At 37.3% G+C, this 19,248-nt stretch overlaps 1 protein-coding gene across 3 annotated transcripts in view; it reads right to left on the bottom strand.

Moving 5' to 3' along the window:
- CHODL (chondrolectin) overlaps positions 1-19,248 on the bottom strand; it is a 198,083-nt gene that overhangs the window by 1,517 nt on the left and 177,318 nt on the right. Inside the window, exons 1-6 of one of the 3 annotated variants that reach the window (XM_060150775.1) lie at positions 18,633-19,108; positions 8,312-8,621; positions 8,015-8,172; positions 4,204-4,290; positions 2,225-2,327; positions 497-575 (exon numbers count right to left, since the gene is read on the bottom strand). In XM_060150775.1, coding sequence (XP_060006758.1) covers positions 497-575; positions 2,225-2,327; positions 4,204-4,290; positions 8,015-8,172; positions 8,312-8,621; positions 18,633-18,711 — 816 coding nt within the window. In that variant the 5' untranslated portion in view covers positions 18,712-19,108. Of the gene's footprint in view, positions 1-496; positions 576-2,224; positions 2,328-4,203; positions 4,291-8,014; positions 8,173-8,311; positions 8,622-18,632; positions 19,109-19,248 lie in introns of those variants that run through there. The other 2 variants (XM_060150774.1, XM_060150776.1) reach the window with 2 other exon arrangements.

Below are 19,248 nucleotides of genomic sequence, written 5' to 3'. Positions count from 1 at the left end.
AAACCGTCTTTCTTCTCTCACCAGCATACTTTTTCATTCCTACAAAAAATTCTAGATTATTCCAGTATGTGAAGATGGTAATCAGTCTGTCTATCAGACATTGCAGAATTCCTTCAAAGAAAGAAATGAAGTCTTCCTAAACAAGCCTGAGTCATACAATTTTATAATATTACTTAACTGACTTCAATTTAACTGTGAATTTGTTACTAATAAATTACCATATCTAAATGATATGTTTTAGAGATTTGCACCCAATTAAGTAAGATCAGTACATCTCAATCTATGAAGTCATCTAACATGAATGGAAAATAAGCCAAGCAAAGTCTATGAAAAACATGAAAGTTTCCTAAATGGTTAAAACAAAAGGGTGGTTAAGTTATTAATGTGGCTTTTGTGTAGCATTAGTATTTATTTAATTTAGGAGTTATTATGAGTTAAGGAAACAAGACTTCTTATTTTGAACATGACATGGAATGACAGAAGCCATCATGTGTACCAGATTGGAATTTAAACTTTCTGCAAGGCATTCAGATGACAATGGAGTTGAGTCTTTGATGAAGTTTCTCCTTGCTTTCCTGGAAGAAAGGAAAAAGGGGAGGATCTAAGAGAGAATGAATTAAGCGCTAACAGCTTAATTTCAGAGGCAGTCTATGTTGATTTATTTTCTCACTCTGAGAATTTCAAACAAGTGAAAACTCCACGGGTCTTCAAAGTATAAAAACCTGGAAGACTTGAGAATGAGCGGAATCTCCACAACAACACACTATTTGGAAGAAGGAAAACGAACTTCAGAGAAAACTCCAAAAACAGGCACTTTACTAATGTTAATTTTAGAAATGAGAAGGTCTACATAATTTTTTTCAAATCCTTTTTTTTTTTCAAATTGATTTGTTATTTACAGCTCTTCTGTAACAGTTTGGCTGGGTTATGGGGGGGATTTATATCAAATCCTCGCTCTACTTCATTGTTTGTCGTAATCATAAATTTTCTTTCCATCTATAGCCTTAGGAATTAAGGGTAAAAATTAGATATTTACTATTGTCTTTATTCTGCATAAAATATTGAAAAATAATTTTAAGTGTGTTGTGTGTGTGTATATATATATATATATATATATATATATATATGAAAGTCAAGAGGACAAAATATGTCACAATAGGTAGTATTAATTTGCCAGGCATTATTTATCATTATTCAAAATGTCTTCTTTAAACAGCCAGTAAATCACAGGTTGGATTCTTTAAAAAATTTATGTGAACCATTTAGAGTTTACATCTATTTAATTTTTTTTCTGGGGCATTTTTACTTAGCAATTCTTTAGGGTTCATTTCAGGAAAAGAAGAAGATGAAGTAAAGTCAAAAGAGAAAAATGACTTATTTGCAGGTCCTTCCCTGAAGGAAGCATTCTCTTAATCAGTTGTTATTTAAAACACTTTGACAAAGATGTCTAATTTATTCTAGCAAGCACACACTAATTAAAATCCACATCTTTTCCTTTTTCCTTTGATTCATATTTATATTTCATACATTAATGTTTTAGTTTAATTGCCAAACTGACACATATGAAAAAATTTCACCTGTAACTCAGGGTATGCATAAACAGATATAAAAGAATACTCTCAAGAATCTTGCTGTTAAGACATATCCTTTATTTCAAGATGCCTACTAAAAAGTAACCCATTTTTACCATTATACTATAGTTCCTATACTTAAAAGATTCTTTGGAAATAAAACAGAAGGCTATGAATTGAAATTTTGAAAAGGTACTACAAAGTTCACTTACAAAACTCAAGTCTTTTATACAACTTGAGGTCAGGATTGAAAGGTTTAGCATTAATGCTTATATTTAATAAAAAGAGATAGTGTAACATAGTTGCATATGTTGTGAGCTTATAAGCATTCACATTTCAGGTCTATCACACACATTAGCTATGAGACCCAAGGCAAACTGTGTGACTCATCTAAGCCACCATCTTCTCAACTGAAAAATGGAAACAGAAGGATACCTACTTCATATGGCTTGTGAGGATTAAACGAGATAATTCATAATCCTATAATCAAGGTATATTTTATTAGATTATGTATACGGGTATGTACTGACAGACATGAAAATCAAAACTTTCTTAAGACAACTTAAAAATATAATTTTATGCTAAATTTTTAAAGAGTCCTGAAAACCTATTTAAAGCTTTTCAAGTTGTCTCTGCATATATGAGTTATTTACCTTTTATGCAGCATCTGGAAACAGCAGGTTCCGAAAGCAACCAGTATCAGTAAGAGCAATGGGATCGTTGGTATAACAACATAGATTAGATTGGGAATTATTCCTACAAAAGTAAAACAGTCTTAACGTAAAGAGATAGTTGAGGCAGGATTCTGACATGAAAGTTGTATAAAATCTTTCCAAAAAGTTAAGGCAAAGTATAATTATTATCAATAAGATTCCAAGTAAAGTTCTTCCCAGAATACTGAATAATCTAATGAAATAATATATTCATGTTTCATTCGAAATTAAAAACAAAATATACTGCATGGTTGCCATGCTCCACTTAAATGTCCATATTTCCAAAACTATTATTAAATCTTCAGTTAAGATAGGAACTGGTTTTTACAACATATTAATAATCTCAGTTATCTCACTTCATTAATCCTTCTCAGTTATTACTTTGAGAAACAAGTACTGATTATTAAAGAATAATCATGATTAAAATAATTGCTGATTTATTGGATATGTAATTATCCTAACTAATAAGCCCAGTACCATGATGATACGCGTGACTCTCTGAGATTAAACCAAAATACGTAAATATTAAATGATGATAGAGTCATAACCTAGAGACATAAGACTACAGAGGCATAAACACTTGATCTTCATTAAATTCTAAAATGGATCATCTTTTAATCCTGTTCTATCACATTTGATAACGTTAGGTATTCTTGGTAAAATAAAAAAGTGCCACACTGATGTCCCATACAGCTTAAAATGACTTTATCAAAAAATTTTTCAATGTCATAGGAGGGTAAATATTCCTAATGTAATTATTTACTGATCTATTTAATTAGATTTACATGTTCTGAATGGTTTTAAAATCAGACACCTGAAAGTGAAAAGCGCTAAAGTTTAATATCATGTCCATACAAGAAAAGCAAATTGGAAAACTATGCATTGAGCTAGCAAATTGAAAGCCATCATCATAATTAATCTAAATAATTCTGGTCAAAGTGGACAGGACTTAGATCAAACTCTCCATTTAACTGCACATCATTTCCTTTGTTAAGAGAAGAAAAATTAACTGAGGTCAAGTGATGGGGTATTTTGGGGATAATCTGCTATGTTTTCATCCACTCTTGAGCCTGTTAAAGTGACCGCAAGCATTTTAAGGATTCAAGACACATTTCCTTTCCTTTTCAAAAGACCATCATGATCCTTTACATATAAGAGTAAAGAAAAAAGAAAGTATTTCATACTCTTTCATGGATTTTGCATCACCTGTGGAAAGACTTTGAGACTTTGGGTCTTTGGCTCAATCTTTACGAAGTAACTAGTATAAATTAATATTGCTGTCCAATTGGCATAGGGCCACGCTAAAACAAGCCCCTAAAGGATCCTAAGAGCAGTTTTTGACTAACATGAGATTTGCACTGGGATTGCATTTTGTGTCTTTTGCAGACAGTGGCGTGCTGGAGACACAGAGTTGAAAGCTCATTGGATGCCTACTACCCAACCTGCTGTTCAGTGATGTCACTTGGTAGCTTGAAACTGACCAGGGTGGGAGTATCCACACCACAGAAAACTCAAAGTTTACAAATAAGGCTTTTTTAAGCCCAGCCCACCCCAGCCAATCCCTAAACATTTAACAGTACCCAACTGTTTATAGGCCACTGAATGCACCCATTTACATCATAACACCTACATACTGGGGAAGATCCTTGTGGATCCACATTTTGGTGTAGGATATACTTAGTTTAGTACTAGATACATCCACTTAAGTGAAATTAGAAAGAAAACAAAATAGGTTTTTCTATTCAAAAACTAGCTTAGCATCACTTGTTCTAACCTAGTCCTAAAGTAAATTTCCATAGGCCTATATTTAGTGCACTATTTCACCAAGCAACAAGAAAAGTTGGGGCCAACGCGAAGCAAAGTGTAAAAGTACATTTTCTTCTCTTGATAGGTGAGTTAGAGACATGTGAACTAATTACCTGCCTCAGTAACAACCACGTTTTGATGAGTGTCTCCAGGTTGATTTGTAAAATAAGTCTTTTCTATCGGAGCTGTTGGATTAATCTCTGTAAATAATAAGTGCAGTTGTCATACATAATGATAAATAAGACAAATACAAATGCAGATGAAAATAAAAGTTTATTATAAAACAAAATAAACATTGATTTCTAAAAAAAATTCCAGCTAATTGTATTTTGAATTTAATTTATATGAAATGATCTAACTATAAAGTCAACATTTAATTACCTCTGAATAAAGATCTCTTTGCAACTTGGATCCACTGGGTGAACCCCTGTAACCCCAAACTGCATTTAGCAATCCAGAGCATCTATGCTGATGATAACCGACTACAGGTAGTAATGACAAAGGAGGTACAAAAGTAGGAAAAGATAGGCAAGAATTGGTGAGCATAACATGAGACACTAACTGCGATTCAAAGACCAGCAGGATTATTTCTGTACTATTATTGGTGTATAATTTAGGTTTCTCATCACAACAATAAGCAGCAGATAACTGCATATGGACTGCACCTGGAATTGATGATTTAAGTAAAAATGTTCTAAAGCACATTTCTGTCCCCTACAAACAATGTCATCTTAGATTTGCTTTCCAATAGTGTCTACTTCTTTAAAAAATAATCATAAATTAAGGCTTGCAAGTTGTTTCTTTCCCTGGTTTTATGAGGCAAGATTTCTTCAATTGTCACACACTTGAAAACTGTTGAAATTTCTTACAATGATCTGGTACTGCTCTCTTGCCTAATTTTTTTTTTTTCCCTAGGGCACTATTCATTAAATTAATAGTTCAGAGAAAATAAATTGAATTACTAAGAAAATAACCTGTAAATTTGTTTCCATTTGTTCCAAAAATATAATTCTGTTTATTTTTGTCAATGGAAAAGAAAAAAACACATGCAGCATCTTACATTAGTTTTAGAATATTAAATCATTTTAATGTCATGTTTACTCTAATTTGGTCACATAGTCTCTATTCATTAGAAGCTTAATCATACACCATCCTATAATAATATTTATTATTCTTATACACATATATTACCCTGATACTTTGCCCGACACAGTCCTATCCTACACAGAATTTAGGCACTCTATGCCCCTAGGTGCTCAACTGGTATTTGCTGAACAAATAATACAGATATTATGCAATTTATCAACATAGAACTGGTTATCTTTAAAATATTTTAACAAACTTTACTGCAACTGCTGATTAAGTAACACAATTTTAGAAACATAATCTCCTACATACTATTTTTAATGTCTAAGAGCAAGAGTACTTAATGTAGGGCTTCCCTGGTGGCGCAGTGGTTGAGAGTCTGCCTGCCGACGCAGGGGACGAGGGTTCGTGCCCTGGTCAGGGAAGATCCCGCATGCCGCAGAGCGGCTGGGCCCTCTGTGAGCCATGGCCGCTGAGCCTGCGCGTCCGGAGCCTGTGCTCCGCAACGGGAGAAGCCACAACAGTGAGAGGCCCGCGTGCCACCAAAAAAAAAAAAAAAAAAAGAGTACTTAATGTAATTTTAATAAATGTAAAAATCAGATTCAGAAGTATCCCCTTAAAATGTCTTTGGATAACACTGATAGACCCAAAGAATAGATATTCAACGCACAGAACAGTAACAACAACAACAAAAAAAAAGGTGGAGAAGAGAGTGAGAAAACTCAGCCGTGAATTATTCAGTTTCTGCAGAGCTAGGTTAATTTTTTACCACTTTGGATATCAGTAGCCATGCTATTAGACAGTACGCAGGAACAGAAGCAGGAGACTAAGTTCACGTGGTACTTTTGGTATAGTTGGAGAAAAAAGTTCAAAATAATCTGTAAATTGTAATTAGTCTCACTACTTGATCCTCCAATCCCCTCACCACTAAGAAGTTAACTACTGGGCTTCCCTGGTGGCGCAGTGGTTGAGAGTCCGCCTGCCGATGCAGGGGACACGGGTTCGTGCCCCGGTCCGGGAAGATCCCACATGCCGCGGAGCGGCTGGGCCCGTGAGCCATGGCGGCTGAGCCTGCGCATCCGGAGCCAAAGAAGTTAACTACTTACCATCAAAAAAGCACTGACTATACAAGCAAGGAATTTAATCAAACCAACATCCTTCATAAATAAGACACTAAGCTCAAGGAAAGAAGGTTAACTACATAGAAAATATTTAAAGTAAAACAAAGTAGAAAAATTCTATACATTAATAATTCTAGGAACTTTTACACTGTAGAAGTGTACATGTGCTTCAAAAACAAAAAATACATGAAAGAATCTTGTTAAAAAACTATAGGTATTTGAAGATTTAGGTAGAATATAGAAGATAAATGAAAAACTAATTTTATGTCTAAAATGCTCTTCCATGAGTAATATAAACTTAGACTACCTAATACAAAACAAGAGGATTCTGGGGAATAGTGACCTGAATAATGTGGTAAATATGATATAAAATAAAATAAAATACAAAGGGTCACCTAAAAGCTCAAAGAATGAAGATAATATTGTATTAAGAATACGCTGTAATATACTTTGTTTCATTTAATAGTTTCAAGCACACAGTGTCACAAATTTAAAATATCAAAGAATTTCAACTTCATATTTTTCTAGGAAAAAAAATTAAGATGAAGAACCTAAGTGTGTAACAGATATAGCTTTGCAAAGGCTTCTAGGAGGGTAATGATACATTTAGCAACCAAGAGGTTTAAAGACTAAACTCACCAGGGATAAAGAAAGTAGGCTAATATACTCAAGAACAGGATAAACATAAGAGAAGGGTAAATATAATCCAAATCATCCCTTGTGCTTTACAGTCTTATGAGAAGAAGAAGACTCATGTAATTTCAACAGAATAATGGAAATAGCAGTACTTGATTGTAATTGCCTTCCACGAACACATGTTATGAGGTCAAGCAGACAGCCCTTGGAAGAGTTCAAATGAAACTTCCAAACACTGAGAAGAGGAAAACAGAAAAAAAAAAAAAAATCCTCATAGCCTAAATATCTAATTTGACTTTCTTTGATGATTAAAACGATGAGTTTACATCGTTCTGATTAGTCTCTCTTTTGGTCAGATATCAATTCAGTTGAGTTGTTCTAGTCAAAGGAACTCAAATTTACTATTTCAGCAGGAAACCACACTAGCGTAGCTCAGGTCAGTGTGATCTTCCCACGTGCTCCATACGGCAATAAGTTGGAGACTTCAAACAAAAGCGAACTGCCTGCCGAGGCATATTCCAAAGAATGAGGAGCACGCGGAGAACGAGGCACACGCCCCTACTTTTCTGCACCATGGTTCTCTGACTTTCACTGAGAAGCACAAACCAAGTACCATGTCATGAAATGATAAGCTAATGTCCCAGGAGAATGTTGATTGCTTCCCTTAAATTCACCAGAAAATCTAAAGAACTACTGATCAGATGTGTAAACCTACAGGTGCTTTGGTGTCTTACACTTACTTCACACACACTATACTAAATTTTGAAATATTTTTTAATAAATATTTATTCTTCATAAGATCTGTTTACAAAAACACAGTTTGGCCTTAATATTAGAAATAATTATTTTCTCTTAAAAAAAATCCTCTGGATGTTTTCTAGTTGCTCCCTTCTATTTAACTCATAGGGCAGTTTGCTTTATAGCCTAGTGTGCTTCAATACTTTGTAATCAAACTGCAAAGTAATTCCATGTTTCACAGCAGAAAAACAAAACGAGCCAAAGGTAGTGAAGGTTAAAGATAAAACTTAATATAAGCAAATATGCACAAAATCTGCTCCTACGGAATTACAATGCTTCCTACCTGGTTCATACTTGCAGATGTAATTGTGCTTCATGTTGCACCTGTCGTCATTCCACTGGTAAAGGTAGGGACCCCCGAGGCCAGGATTGGCTGTTGGCTGATGATACATCACAACACACTTTTCACTTCCACAGGAAGGTTCATCAGTATACCAGTTTCTGCCAAGTACAGAGCAGCAGGAACACTTCTCAGTGACTTCGCCTGTTCTATTCTGACATCCTCTACAGATAACAGAAATCTCCCTTTGTCCTCTGCCCTCTGAGTAGCCCCCTTTGCGTCCTCAGGATCCCTACTCACCGGTACTGGGAACTACTTCCATCGGACCACTGGTAGAGATCTGGGCAGGCACCAGATGTTTGCCCCTCTCCATTTCTCCAAAGCCCTATCCAGAAATCACCATCAGAAATCCCGGTTCCTGGCTTTGTCAGGTTTTGCAACATGCTTTCTATTAACTTCTGTTCTGCTTCATTCTCAAGGCTGAGAAGGACTCCCCCTTCGCTCTCACAAGCCAGGCGTGCCTCCTGAAAGCTCACTCGGCTGGATAGCTCATGGAAGTAGGCCATCTTGTAGCAGGGATGTTTGAAATCAGCAAAACATACCTTTTGGCCTGAAGAAAAAAGATGCCCATGTACTGATTATCTGAACCATATTCATAATGCTACTTACTACAAATTAAAATGAAAGAACCAATCAAAACAGAAACAATCTGCCAAGAATGCTTCTCCCATTGAACCACTGCATAAAGTTTATTTTCTAGATTCTTATTTCAATTTACAAAAGCAAATTGATTCCCTAATAAACTTGTAACATAAACTTTTAAAGGAAATTTTTGTAAAGGGAAGTCATAATTCTCCTGGCTTAGATTTTGTAAACTGACACCATAGTGAGTGAAAGCTTAAAAAAATGTCAGGTATTCACAGTAAAGGAAGCTAAAAGGTCAAAATTATGAAATAAGAATCATAATTCATAAAGGAATTATTAAAAACAAGTAAAAAAAGCAAATTTACATAAGGTATCATGAAGTGAATACATTTAAATAATTGAAATTTAAATAAAGTGGCAAATTTAAGGTGTAAATATTTGTTTTTATTGTATATATCTGAGAGCAAATACATTAAAATTGAAAGTTAACAGAAGTCAGAATGAAGGTAACACTAATAATAAACAATTTATTGGGGACTTCCCTGGTGGCACAGTGGTTAAGAATCTGCCTGCCAATGCTGGGGACACGGGTTTGAGCCCTGGTCCAGGAAGATCCCATGTGCTGTGGAGCAACTAAACTCGTGTGCTACAACTACTGAGGCCACGTGCCACAACTACTGAAGCCCACACGCCTAAAGCCCGTGCTCCACAACAAGAGAAGCCACCGCAGTGAGAAGCCCGTGCACTGCAATGAAAAGTAGCCCCCGCTCGCAGCAACTAGAGAAAGCCCACGCACAGCAATGAAGACCCAACACAGCCAAAAATAAATAAATTTTTAAAAACCAATTTATTCATATAATATTGTATTAGAAGTGACAGGTTAACTTGCTAGAGTACTTATAGAATACTCAGAATTTGGAGGTGAAATTGAAAATGTAATTTTTATTTTCACTGGTATTTTAAAGGTTTTTATAAATTACAGCACTCAGTTTAACCATCTATCCTGATATCTATTAATGATTTTAGAAGTCACTATATAGAGAATATAAATTTGTGTCAAGATATTAAATGGAACCACAAGTTAAGCTTAAAATAATTCTTGAGATCTCTTAATGAAATATCACCTTTTATTATCAAGCTTCATTGCTGTGACATCACTATACTGCTCAGACTACATCAGTGAAGACTTAAATACATAGGCAATGAAAGTTTGACTTAAAAGCCCTCTTAAAATTGAATTTCACATACCTCTAGGAATTGAGCACAATGAATATTCCTAATTACTTAGTGACATAACTACAAATATGAATGATCATATTGGGTCATAATACAGCCATATATGTAACAGGGATATTACAGTGTACAGGATTTAGCAGTGGAATTCCTATTGTTGTACTGTTTACACCTGCCTCTTTCTTTTTTTTTTTTTTTGCAGTACACGGGCCTCTCACTGCTGTGGTCTCTCCCGTTGCGGGGCACAGTCTCCGGACACGCAGGCTCAGCGGCCATGGCTCACGGGCACAGCCACTCCGCGGTATGTAGGATCTTCCCAGACCGGGACACGAACCCGTGTCCCCTGCATCGGCAGGCGGACTCTCAACCACTGCGCCACCAGGGAAGCCCTACACCTATCTCTTTTTACCACAAATATGTATGCCAAGATTATAGACGCAATCTCCAGAACAGTCACGCTGTTTTGTTTTGTTTTTCATTAGCTTCCTTCGTTCACCTCTGATCTCTGCTGTCAACTTTAAAAACTGCCGTGGATCCCTCTCTGTCACTGTTCCTTAACCCCAGCCTGCTGTCCACAGCTTCCACTACCCTTTTAGTCCCTCTGATTTCAGCTTGAGGTTTGACCTTGGAAAATAGACTATCTAGTATTTTATGTAAAATTAAGGCAAATTACTTCATGCTAAGAAATCAAGGCATAGTTTCACTGCTTACAATTCTTGTTGGGATTGAAGGCTTTTTCACTACGTATTTAATTTTGTAGCCAATCAAGAAAATTTGACAGTAGTGAAGGGCTGGGGGGGGTGTATTATATTTAAACATTGGCAAAAAAAGTAAAGCATTCAAGCTTTGTATTCTTAATTACAGTATATCACACTGAGCCAGCGTCGGTATCACATCCATTCTCCCCCAGAATCAGCAATTAATGACTGGTGATGACACTTAGAGGCAGGAGGGAGCAGAAATCAGTGGAAGGCCATTAACCTCACAACAGTGTCTGAGTAATAGGCATTCAATAAGTTGACACTGCTGAGAACAGCCAACTAATAACAGAGCAGTTCCAGCAATGCAAGCAAGACAGCCAGTTGTCCTCTTTGTCTCATTAACTGTGATCTGGACCCAGGAGCAACACACTGAATAATAAGAACAAATTAAGAGACTGCCCCAACTAATTGTTAATGAAAAATAACAGGCTCCTATGAGTGACCACGGGGAAACTGGAATTAAAGAGACGTCAAGAGGACAAACCAGTCTGAAACAAATAATCCTGGAGAGATGACCACGGAAGTCCCAATGGTTGATCCTAATAAAATTATTATTTTTTAAAAACTTCTCCTAATTTATTATTAGGGTTTGTGATGTCTTCATTGTTTAAAATGGTTGTTCCTGGAAATACTCTAGCAATGCCATTAAGCCTAGTGATTTTTATGCCTGTATTTTTAAAGCAAGCTCTGTTTCCATTTTTATCTTCTACATCTTTTTCATATTTCTAAGTCTCAAAATATATCTGGACTACATTCCCTTGAGTTTTCAGTTTGTTCAGTTTTTTACTCCAAGAACTCTCAGACTTCAATTTGATTCCAGCACTTGTGAAATATTAAGTTGACCAATGAGATTGTTTTGCAAGATAATAGAAAGAAGCCAAATTAAAAAAAAAAAAAAAGATTAGCCAGAAGTTTTAATGAGTAAAAATTATTTATGTAACAAAGCCAGCACAAGTTCGGAAAATGCCTAGGTATGACATATATGCTAAAAGTCTCTTCTCATTATCTTTGACGTACTAAAAATAAATGCAGCAGAGATTTATTACTTATGGTGAGAATACAAGAATGATGATGAAAATTACCTTATTTATAAAATTAAAATAGCACTTCTAATTAAATACATAAGAGAGCTTTAAGTGTCTTGTAGAAATTCCTAATATCACTATTAGGTACTAGGAATGTCAATCTGTAGATAAATGTTAGTCTGTAGAGAAATAATAACAATAATAATTAAAGAAAAATCCATAGACAGGGATTATATTTAAAATAATTAAGAACTAATACTGCACAAGCCCTGGATCACAGCCAGCCTTGGCACTCTCTATGCCGGGCATCCTCGCTTTGGCTGTGGATGATGGAGTGGTCCAAGGGTCTTAGATGAGGGGATGCAGACTGTAGTGGCTGCATAGCAGGGGGAATCTCAGAGGATCAGGACAGTGGCCAATTACCAACTACAGACAGATATTAACTCCAAAGTGCATTAATTGAATATCAGCTGTGTCCACAAATTTTAAACTGAAAAGTCACTAGCAGTTCAGATCTAGCAAAGCAGTTTTAAGGAAATTATAGATACATTGTAGTTTTTATGGTATCTCTATATAAAATCAGTTAAAGCTGACACTGGGAATTTCTTCATATCCAATTCTCTTTTACTACTGATTTCCACCTTATGGTGCAAATTTGGTCCAAGTTGCAGCAAAATCAGCAGAAACAGCAGCTACTGAACTGCTCACTACGATTTCAGCTGATCACACTTGGCTGTAATAGCAGTGGAACTCCCAACAGCTGGGAAACAAATGTTGCCCTAATTCCCAGAAAAGTCCCATTAATATGGATCTTCTCGAAGCAACTTTCCCACTTCGGTAAAGGCTAATCTTCTTAGGGAACACTTATAATTAGCTCCTTTCTCATTCTGTGAGATCACACAGAGAATTTCCTTTTCTCTTACTTTTAAATATTATATTCAGATAAAATCCTCCATCGACTATTTTGACGAGCAGAAAGCTAGTCTTCCATCTACTACATCTAATCTTCCATCTACTAACCTACCACCCATAAAATATTCAGATAACCATAGAGTAGTTTTTATCACACTAAGGCTACCTTGATACTGTCTAACAATAATTTACTAAATGTTACCTAACACCTGTAGTGGGAAACCTCCCTTGATTGTTGGCTTATGTGCAAGAAAGACCTTTCACCCAGGATTCTACACCTCCTGGTTTCATACATACACACACACATGCACACACACACACTCACACACAACTACATACATACACATGCACTTTAATTTAGAGATAATTTTCAGTATCGCCTACTAAAATAAACATTCCTATCATTATCACAGCTAAGATTCTGCTACTATTTCCATGCATAGATAATTCTGTCCTTTTTCTCAGTCATGAAAATTCCTTTAGAGCTAAATATTGGCAGAGTTTTCGATGCTTTTAGCAACAATGTAAAAGCAGGGCCAAACTCATAAAGTCATGGCAGTTTACTTTCTTCTTCCTGAATAGAAAGGATCTATGACTTGGCTTTGATTTGCTTATATTTATCAATTTTCTGGAAGTTGAGTCTTCATTTAGTTATGAAAGTAAGAACATTTTTCTTATACCTCACACTATAATCATATATTGTCAAATTAAATAAGCATTGAATTTATATCATATTTTTCAGTAAAAACATGGAAGATTATCAATTCCTGTTGTTCAGTTATGATCTACCTTTAGTTGCAAAGAAAAAAAACAAGTTGTACAAAAGAGGACCTACATGATAAATCTTCCCCAAAGCAGACTGACCAGACTTTGGACATTTTACTAGAATCCCACAGAATAATTTGTTTTTCATAATTCTTTCTTACTCTACTCAAAATCAAAGGAATAAATATGCTGCAACTACAACATACAATGTGACATGACCTCCAATAGTAAAACTTTCAAACTAAAAAAGGGAATGCTCTCAATCATAAGTATTCTGCTTTCAGTGTTCAATATTACACCTACTTTTTAAGACATTTCATTATAAAAATGTTTTGTTATAATAAATTTTATTTTTTCCAGAGATTTTATAATGCAATTAATTGCATAGTGCACTATTAAGATTGTGCTCAAATCCATTTTCCTATATTGATAAACAACCAAAACTGTAGTCTTGGTCATTGTTTGCATGATGGTGGCATCTGCAAGCCCTACATCTCCACCTGGGAAGTATCACAAACTTTCTGAGAAGGGGATGAAATTTATTTTTTTAATCCAGTATTTGAAATCAAGATCTAGATAATAAATTGTAAACCAAGTAGATAAATTGTAAACTGCGTGAGTGAAGAATTCAAGCATTCAATCACTAAGAGCTGGCTTGGAATCCCAGAACTGTACTGGAACTGTGGGGACGTTGGGGACATTATTTAAACTTTCCTGACCTCAGTTTTCTCACCTAAAACGTGAGAGTGGTTAGGAGTTTTAAAGAAATAATGACAATAATAATAGCCTGACAGGGGACTTCCCTGGTTGTCCAGTGGTTAAGACTCTGCGTTTCCACTGCAGGGGGCACGGGTTCAATCCCTTGTCAGGGAACTAAGTCCCACATGCCATGTGGCACGGCCAAAAAAAAAAAAAAAAAAAGCCTGACATTTATCAATAGTTTAGTGTGCAGGGCCTCACTGCTAGCACAATCCACACCTTTGGGTAAATTAGGAAAGATGATCTCTCCTGGTGATACAGGCTGCTCGGCTTGAAAAAGTTATGCTCTCCTCCAGGTTGCCTCAGCTGCAGGAACAGGGACTGCCGTGTTGAGCGCCCCCTCACAGCTTCCTGGCCGGCAGCTGTGTCCATGAAACAACCTGCACTACTGTGTTTGAACCCCTTTAACCCTGCAACAACTCTGTGATGAAGGTGCTTTCATCCCATTTTAAAAATGAGGCAAGGGAGGCATAGAAAAGTTAAATAATTTGCCAAACTCACATGGCTCATAAATGGTAAAGTGTTTAGAACCAAGCAGACTGGCTCCACAGTTCATACATGTCCCCAGATTTCTATGCTGCCTCCATGGAGGTCTCAGATATATTTTTCTAAGGTGAAGAATTTCATGAATAAAGGGATTGATTAATATGTACATTATTACTATGACCTATGTTACCACGTTCAGCATTGGTCTGTTATTGATACTGGATGGCTAACATATACTAGGGGTTGTACATTGAGGGTTTGTTTCTAAGCAGAATGTAGATTTTCTTTTACTGAACATTTAGACACAGGATCCATATTGGAACATCTATCTCAGATTTTCAGACCCTTTATGTCCTTAATGATTTTTTTTATCTAGCCCTTCTATTTTCCAAGTAAAACAAACAAGGTCCCAACTGAACTTTTTCCCAATTACAAGGAGTCAAATTGTCAGGCTGTGTTACATTATCAGTAATATGTTAAAACAGTGAAAGAAACAATCTTGTGTCCATCCGTCCACCTGTGTGCAAAGTACCTAACAGAAGAGAGAGGGTTGGAGAAAGTAAAATTGCTAGTGAGACCATCAGCTGAATTTTCACTTTGGACACCTTTATACAACACTGTCCACTTTCTAATGTTAATGTAACAGATATTGCCATCTTCCAGAAAAAGAATTACAAAAACAAAACCATAAAATGATGAAAAACAGCCGTTAAGGATTAATGGCTATGGTGAATGTGTAGTTTATTACATGACTGGTAATAAGATTAATTTGTTCCTTTCTTGCCCAAGAGATACTTAAAGTAATTGCATCTCTGAAAACTGCACTGTCATCACTTTATGCTTTTGATGATGTCATGGAAAATAGTACCATAGGCTGGAATATGCTCAGCAGTTTTTTTCTTTTTAATTTTAAAAAGTTTTTGTATCTTCCTTGATCTAGGTTACTGGCCACCACCCATGATTTTGCAATATTCTGTGGCATTCGCATGATCAAAACGGAAGTGTCTAAATCGCCCAGTCTTCTAAATAAAATGTTTGCCAATTTAAATAAGTTCAAATTAATACATATTAAAGTGTTCTGCAGAAATGTGGAGGTACCATGAAATACACTTAATGCTTTCTGCAGCATAAACAGGTTGATGGATCACTGCTGTGTGCACTAAAAAGAGAAAGTAAAAACAAACACACACATTACTTCAAAACACTTCAAATGCTTAAGAATATGCATGTGCTCTTCAAACATATCCTCCCATCTCAGAGACCTGAATTTTAAACTCTTCTTTTTCATATGTATCCTTATACCCAAAAGTAAAATCCTCTTACCTTTGTTCTAAAGGTGTCATTACCCACCAATCACTTCACAGATTTAAATGATGGCAGACCCCAGAGATATCCTCTACACATCTGTGTGTACAACAAATCAGTACAGGTCCAAGACCTTAAAAGTAGTTCCCAAGTTAGAATCACAAATTCACTAAAAACATATTTGATCATTATCCTTATAGTTTATATTTTTATTGCCTATCCATGAATCAAAATAAGCATAGCCAGTAATCTACACAAATACTTTTCTATTACTGCTAGCTGCTATTAAATCTTATGGGGCAGATTATGATGATGTTTGAAATGTTATTTCTCATTTAAATATTTTCACTTCATTTATAAATAATGCTCTCAACTTTAAAAATGGTGGTGTAGCTAAAAGTATCAGAAAGTATCTTATTGAATAAAGTACTAAAATGAGAATTGCTGTAAAGCATTATTTTGAGAGTTCCTGTCTTTTTTTCTGCAGTAATTATTTTGGTACACTGAATAGAAATTATAAATGGTTGTGCTGATATTCAATAATTAGAAAATCTATTCCATATATTGTAAGTATGCTCCTAATAATGGCTCCAAAGAGTTTGTTTCACTTGACAGACAGCTGAGTAGAATTTTGGTAAATGGTCCCTAACGGCATGAAAAAGTTTATGTACTTCTCAAAGCTTAACATCAACCAGGGAGACATTAGACCTACTTCTTCCAAAATGTCAGGCTTTAAACTCCTCTGTACTCATGCCATTATGGCTGAAATACATATTGTAAAAAATTAGTCTTCAAAGGATAAAATCACAAATCAATTTCTAATGGTTAGATTTCAATGTGAGTTTGTAAGGCCAAAGACAATTAAATTATTCATAAGAAAAAACATAACTGTTTTAATATCAAGTAAACATCATCATTTATGTTAAATCAAATAGATCATGTTCAGTTAATTAGAAATTTTCCAGATGGCACCTACAAGATGCCTATAAATACTTAATAGGAAAACAGAGCAAAAGGTTTGCAGCAATTTATGCAATAATAGAACACAAAATAAACTTTTCATCAACAATTTTTTCAAGTTTTTTTTTTAACTTTATGTATTCTTTTTCTCCCTTTGCAAAGTTTAAGGCATACAATAAGAATATACCTAGTGGATATTATTTAAGTCAATGAAGTGTTTCTATGCGTTTAAGAAACACCTTATGCTCAAAGCCTGATCTCTGCTGTTAATTCATTTGCAAGAATAAATCTGACAGAGACAAGGGCAGTCAGATAAGTAATTTACATATTCAGATGAGTTTTATGGTGAACTTATTTTTAAGCTAAAATAGGGGGAATGGGATCTAATGCTATGGCTTTTGTAACCTCCTTGTTTGATACTGTAAAGTTTTCATTTTATAAATGAATAATAATAACAGCCTGAAAAAAATGTAAGCAACACGCACTTCCAAGTGACATTTCACAATGTATTTAATTCCAGTGTCTCCTGAGGGCCAAAAAGTTAGTGGAGAGTGATTGATAACCAGACATTGAAGGATTATATTCAGAAGATGTAGAACATCACATTGCTGAGGGAAGATCAGTAACGATTAAGCTTAATATGCCAGTTTCTAAAGGTCTAGTTTCACTACTGATTAAGTTGCTGTTAGCTGTCATCTACCTCTACCTCTAGTGACACCTGTTACACAGATGCACAGAACGTGAAAAGGAACTTGTGCTTTTTACATTAAAAAACTTCCCACACTTAAAACACATGCCCACATACATTCAACAAATATTTATTGCAACACTTTAATTAGCATCACAAGAGATTTCAATAAGGATAGCCATGCTCAATTTTCCTGTAAGGTCCTGTTCATTCATCCTAGGCTTTTGAGAATCTTTATGTTTTTTAAGAGACCTTCCCCAAAAGTAAGGGAGAATGAATGCAACACGAGTTGCTCAACAATAGGACAATGAAAGTGGAAGGAAAAGAAAAATCAAAGCCAGCTCCGGGAAGCTTGCCAATTCCGATCCATTTCCCTTGCACTGACTCGACCGACCTAATTGGGCACCCACTGTGTGCACAAACCTGCATCGATGACCATGTACACCTCAACCCAACTCGAGCAGACTTCATGTTCTGAGAAGTCCCCAACTTGGAATGAGGTATGTAAGGGCGTCCTCACACAACGACCAGTCCCCTGGTCTTTGTCAGCCCTCGTGAGAACAAAGGCTGCATGCCCCTGGGTCTGTGAGCCCCACACGGCGAACAGGTCTGGTCTCGGAAATCATCTGAGTGAACCCTGTGCGGGCGAGGACTGAAGTCGAGCCAGGACGACATGGGGTGGCATTTCTGCAGCGGTTCCTCTGTCTCTGGGCTCCCTCTGCCTACGCCGTACCCCACCCCTTCTACAGGTACCAGCCCTACCCTGCGGCCAACTCTCTTACAAAGAAAGTCGACATTAGTCCTAGACAACGCTGTACTGCTCAGGATGAAGCGGGGCTCGCTTCTCAGCTACTGAACCTGGCGCTTCCAAAACAGTTAAACTTTTCTGTGTGTTTAGTGGGGCTGGGGAGAAAGCAGAATACAATCAATTCCCCCCTGCCTCCTCCGGCCCCCTACCTACCCCGCACGGGTTTCCAACCCCTCGGAGAGCCTCCACCCCAGGACAGGCCGGTCCGCACCGCCCTCGCGCCCCGCCGCCCTCTCTCCCGGCTCGTGCGCTCGGCGGATGGCCCCGGACTCACCGCTGACCACCCGGCGGCAGAAGGCCCCGTGGCCGCAGAGCAGTGCGGCGCCCAGCAACAGCGAGACCACGCGGCTCATCGCGGCGCGGCGGCGGCGGCGGCTGCGGCGGCAGCAGGTGTGGCGTGGAGCGAAGGGGCCTCTGCCCGCCGCGCAGCCGGGGCTCTAACCCCGCTGTCTCCCTGCCTCCCCGCGGGGCCCTACTCCGGCCGCCCGAACCCGACTGCCCGGCCCCCTGCACGCATCGCCTCTGGCCAGACCTGGCGCCGGGCGCGCTGGTGCCGCGCGCGAGTGTGCCGGGCTAGAGCGCACGACCCTGAGGGTGCGCGTCTCGGGAGAGGCAACAGAAGTTAGGGGGTCCGTGTCTATCCCAGAGGCGAGGTAGGAGCCTCGATTTGGATCCCACCGCGCCCTTGGCGCCTCTCCTCGGCCTCTGGCAAGTGAGGGGCTGGGCCCATGCGACCTCCTGGTCGCGGCTCCCGCAACAGCAAAGCAGCAGCTCTGCGCTGGAGGCGCCGTCTTATATACCCACATGCCGAGGTTCCAGCCCCTCGCGAGTAATAATTTTTAACTACTTCGTCTCTCCTGTCATGCGGAGCATCCCAGCCCCTCCCCTAA

This window comes from Lagenorhynchus albirostris, chromosome 5, assembly GCF_949774975.1.
Source record: "Lagenorhynchus albirostris chromosome 5, mLagAlb1.1, whole genome shotgun sequence".
Lineage (NCBI taxonomy): Eukaryota > Metazoa > Chordata > Mammalia > Artiodactyla > Delphinidae > Lagenorhynchus > Lagenorhynchus albirostris.
This window is presented reverse-complemented; position numbering and strand designations above follow the sequence as displayed.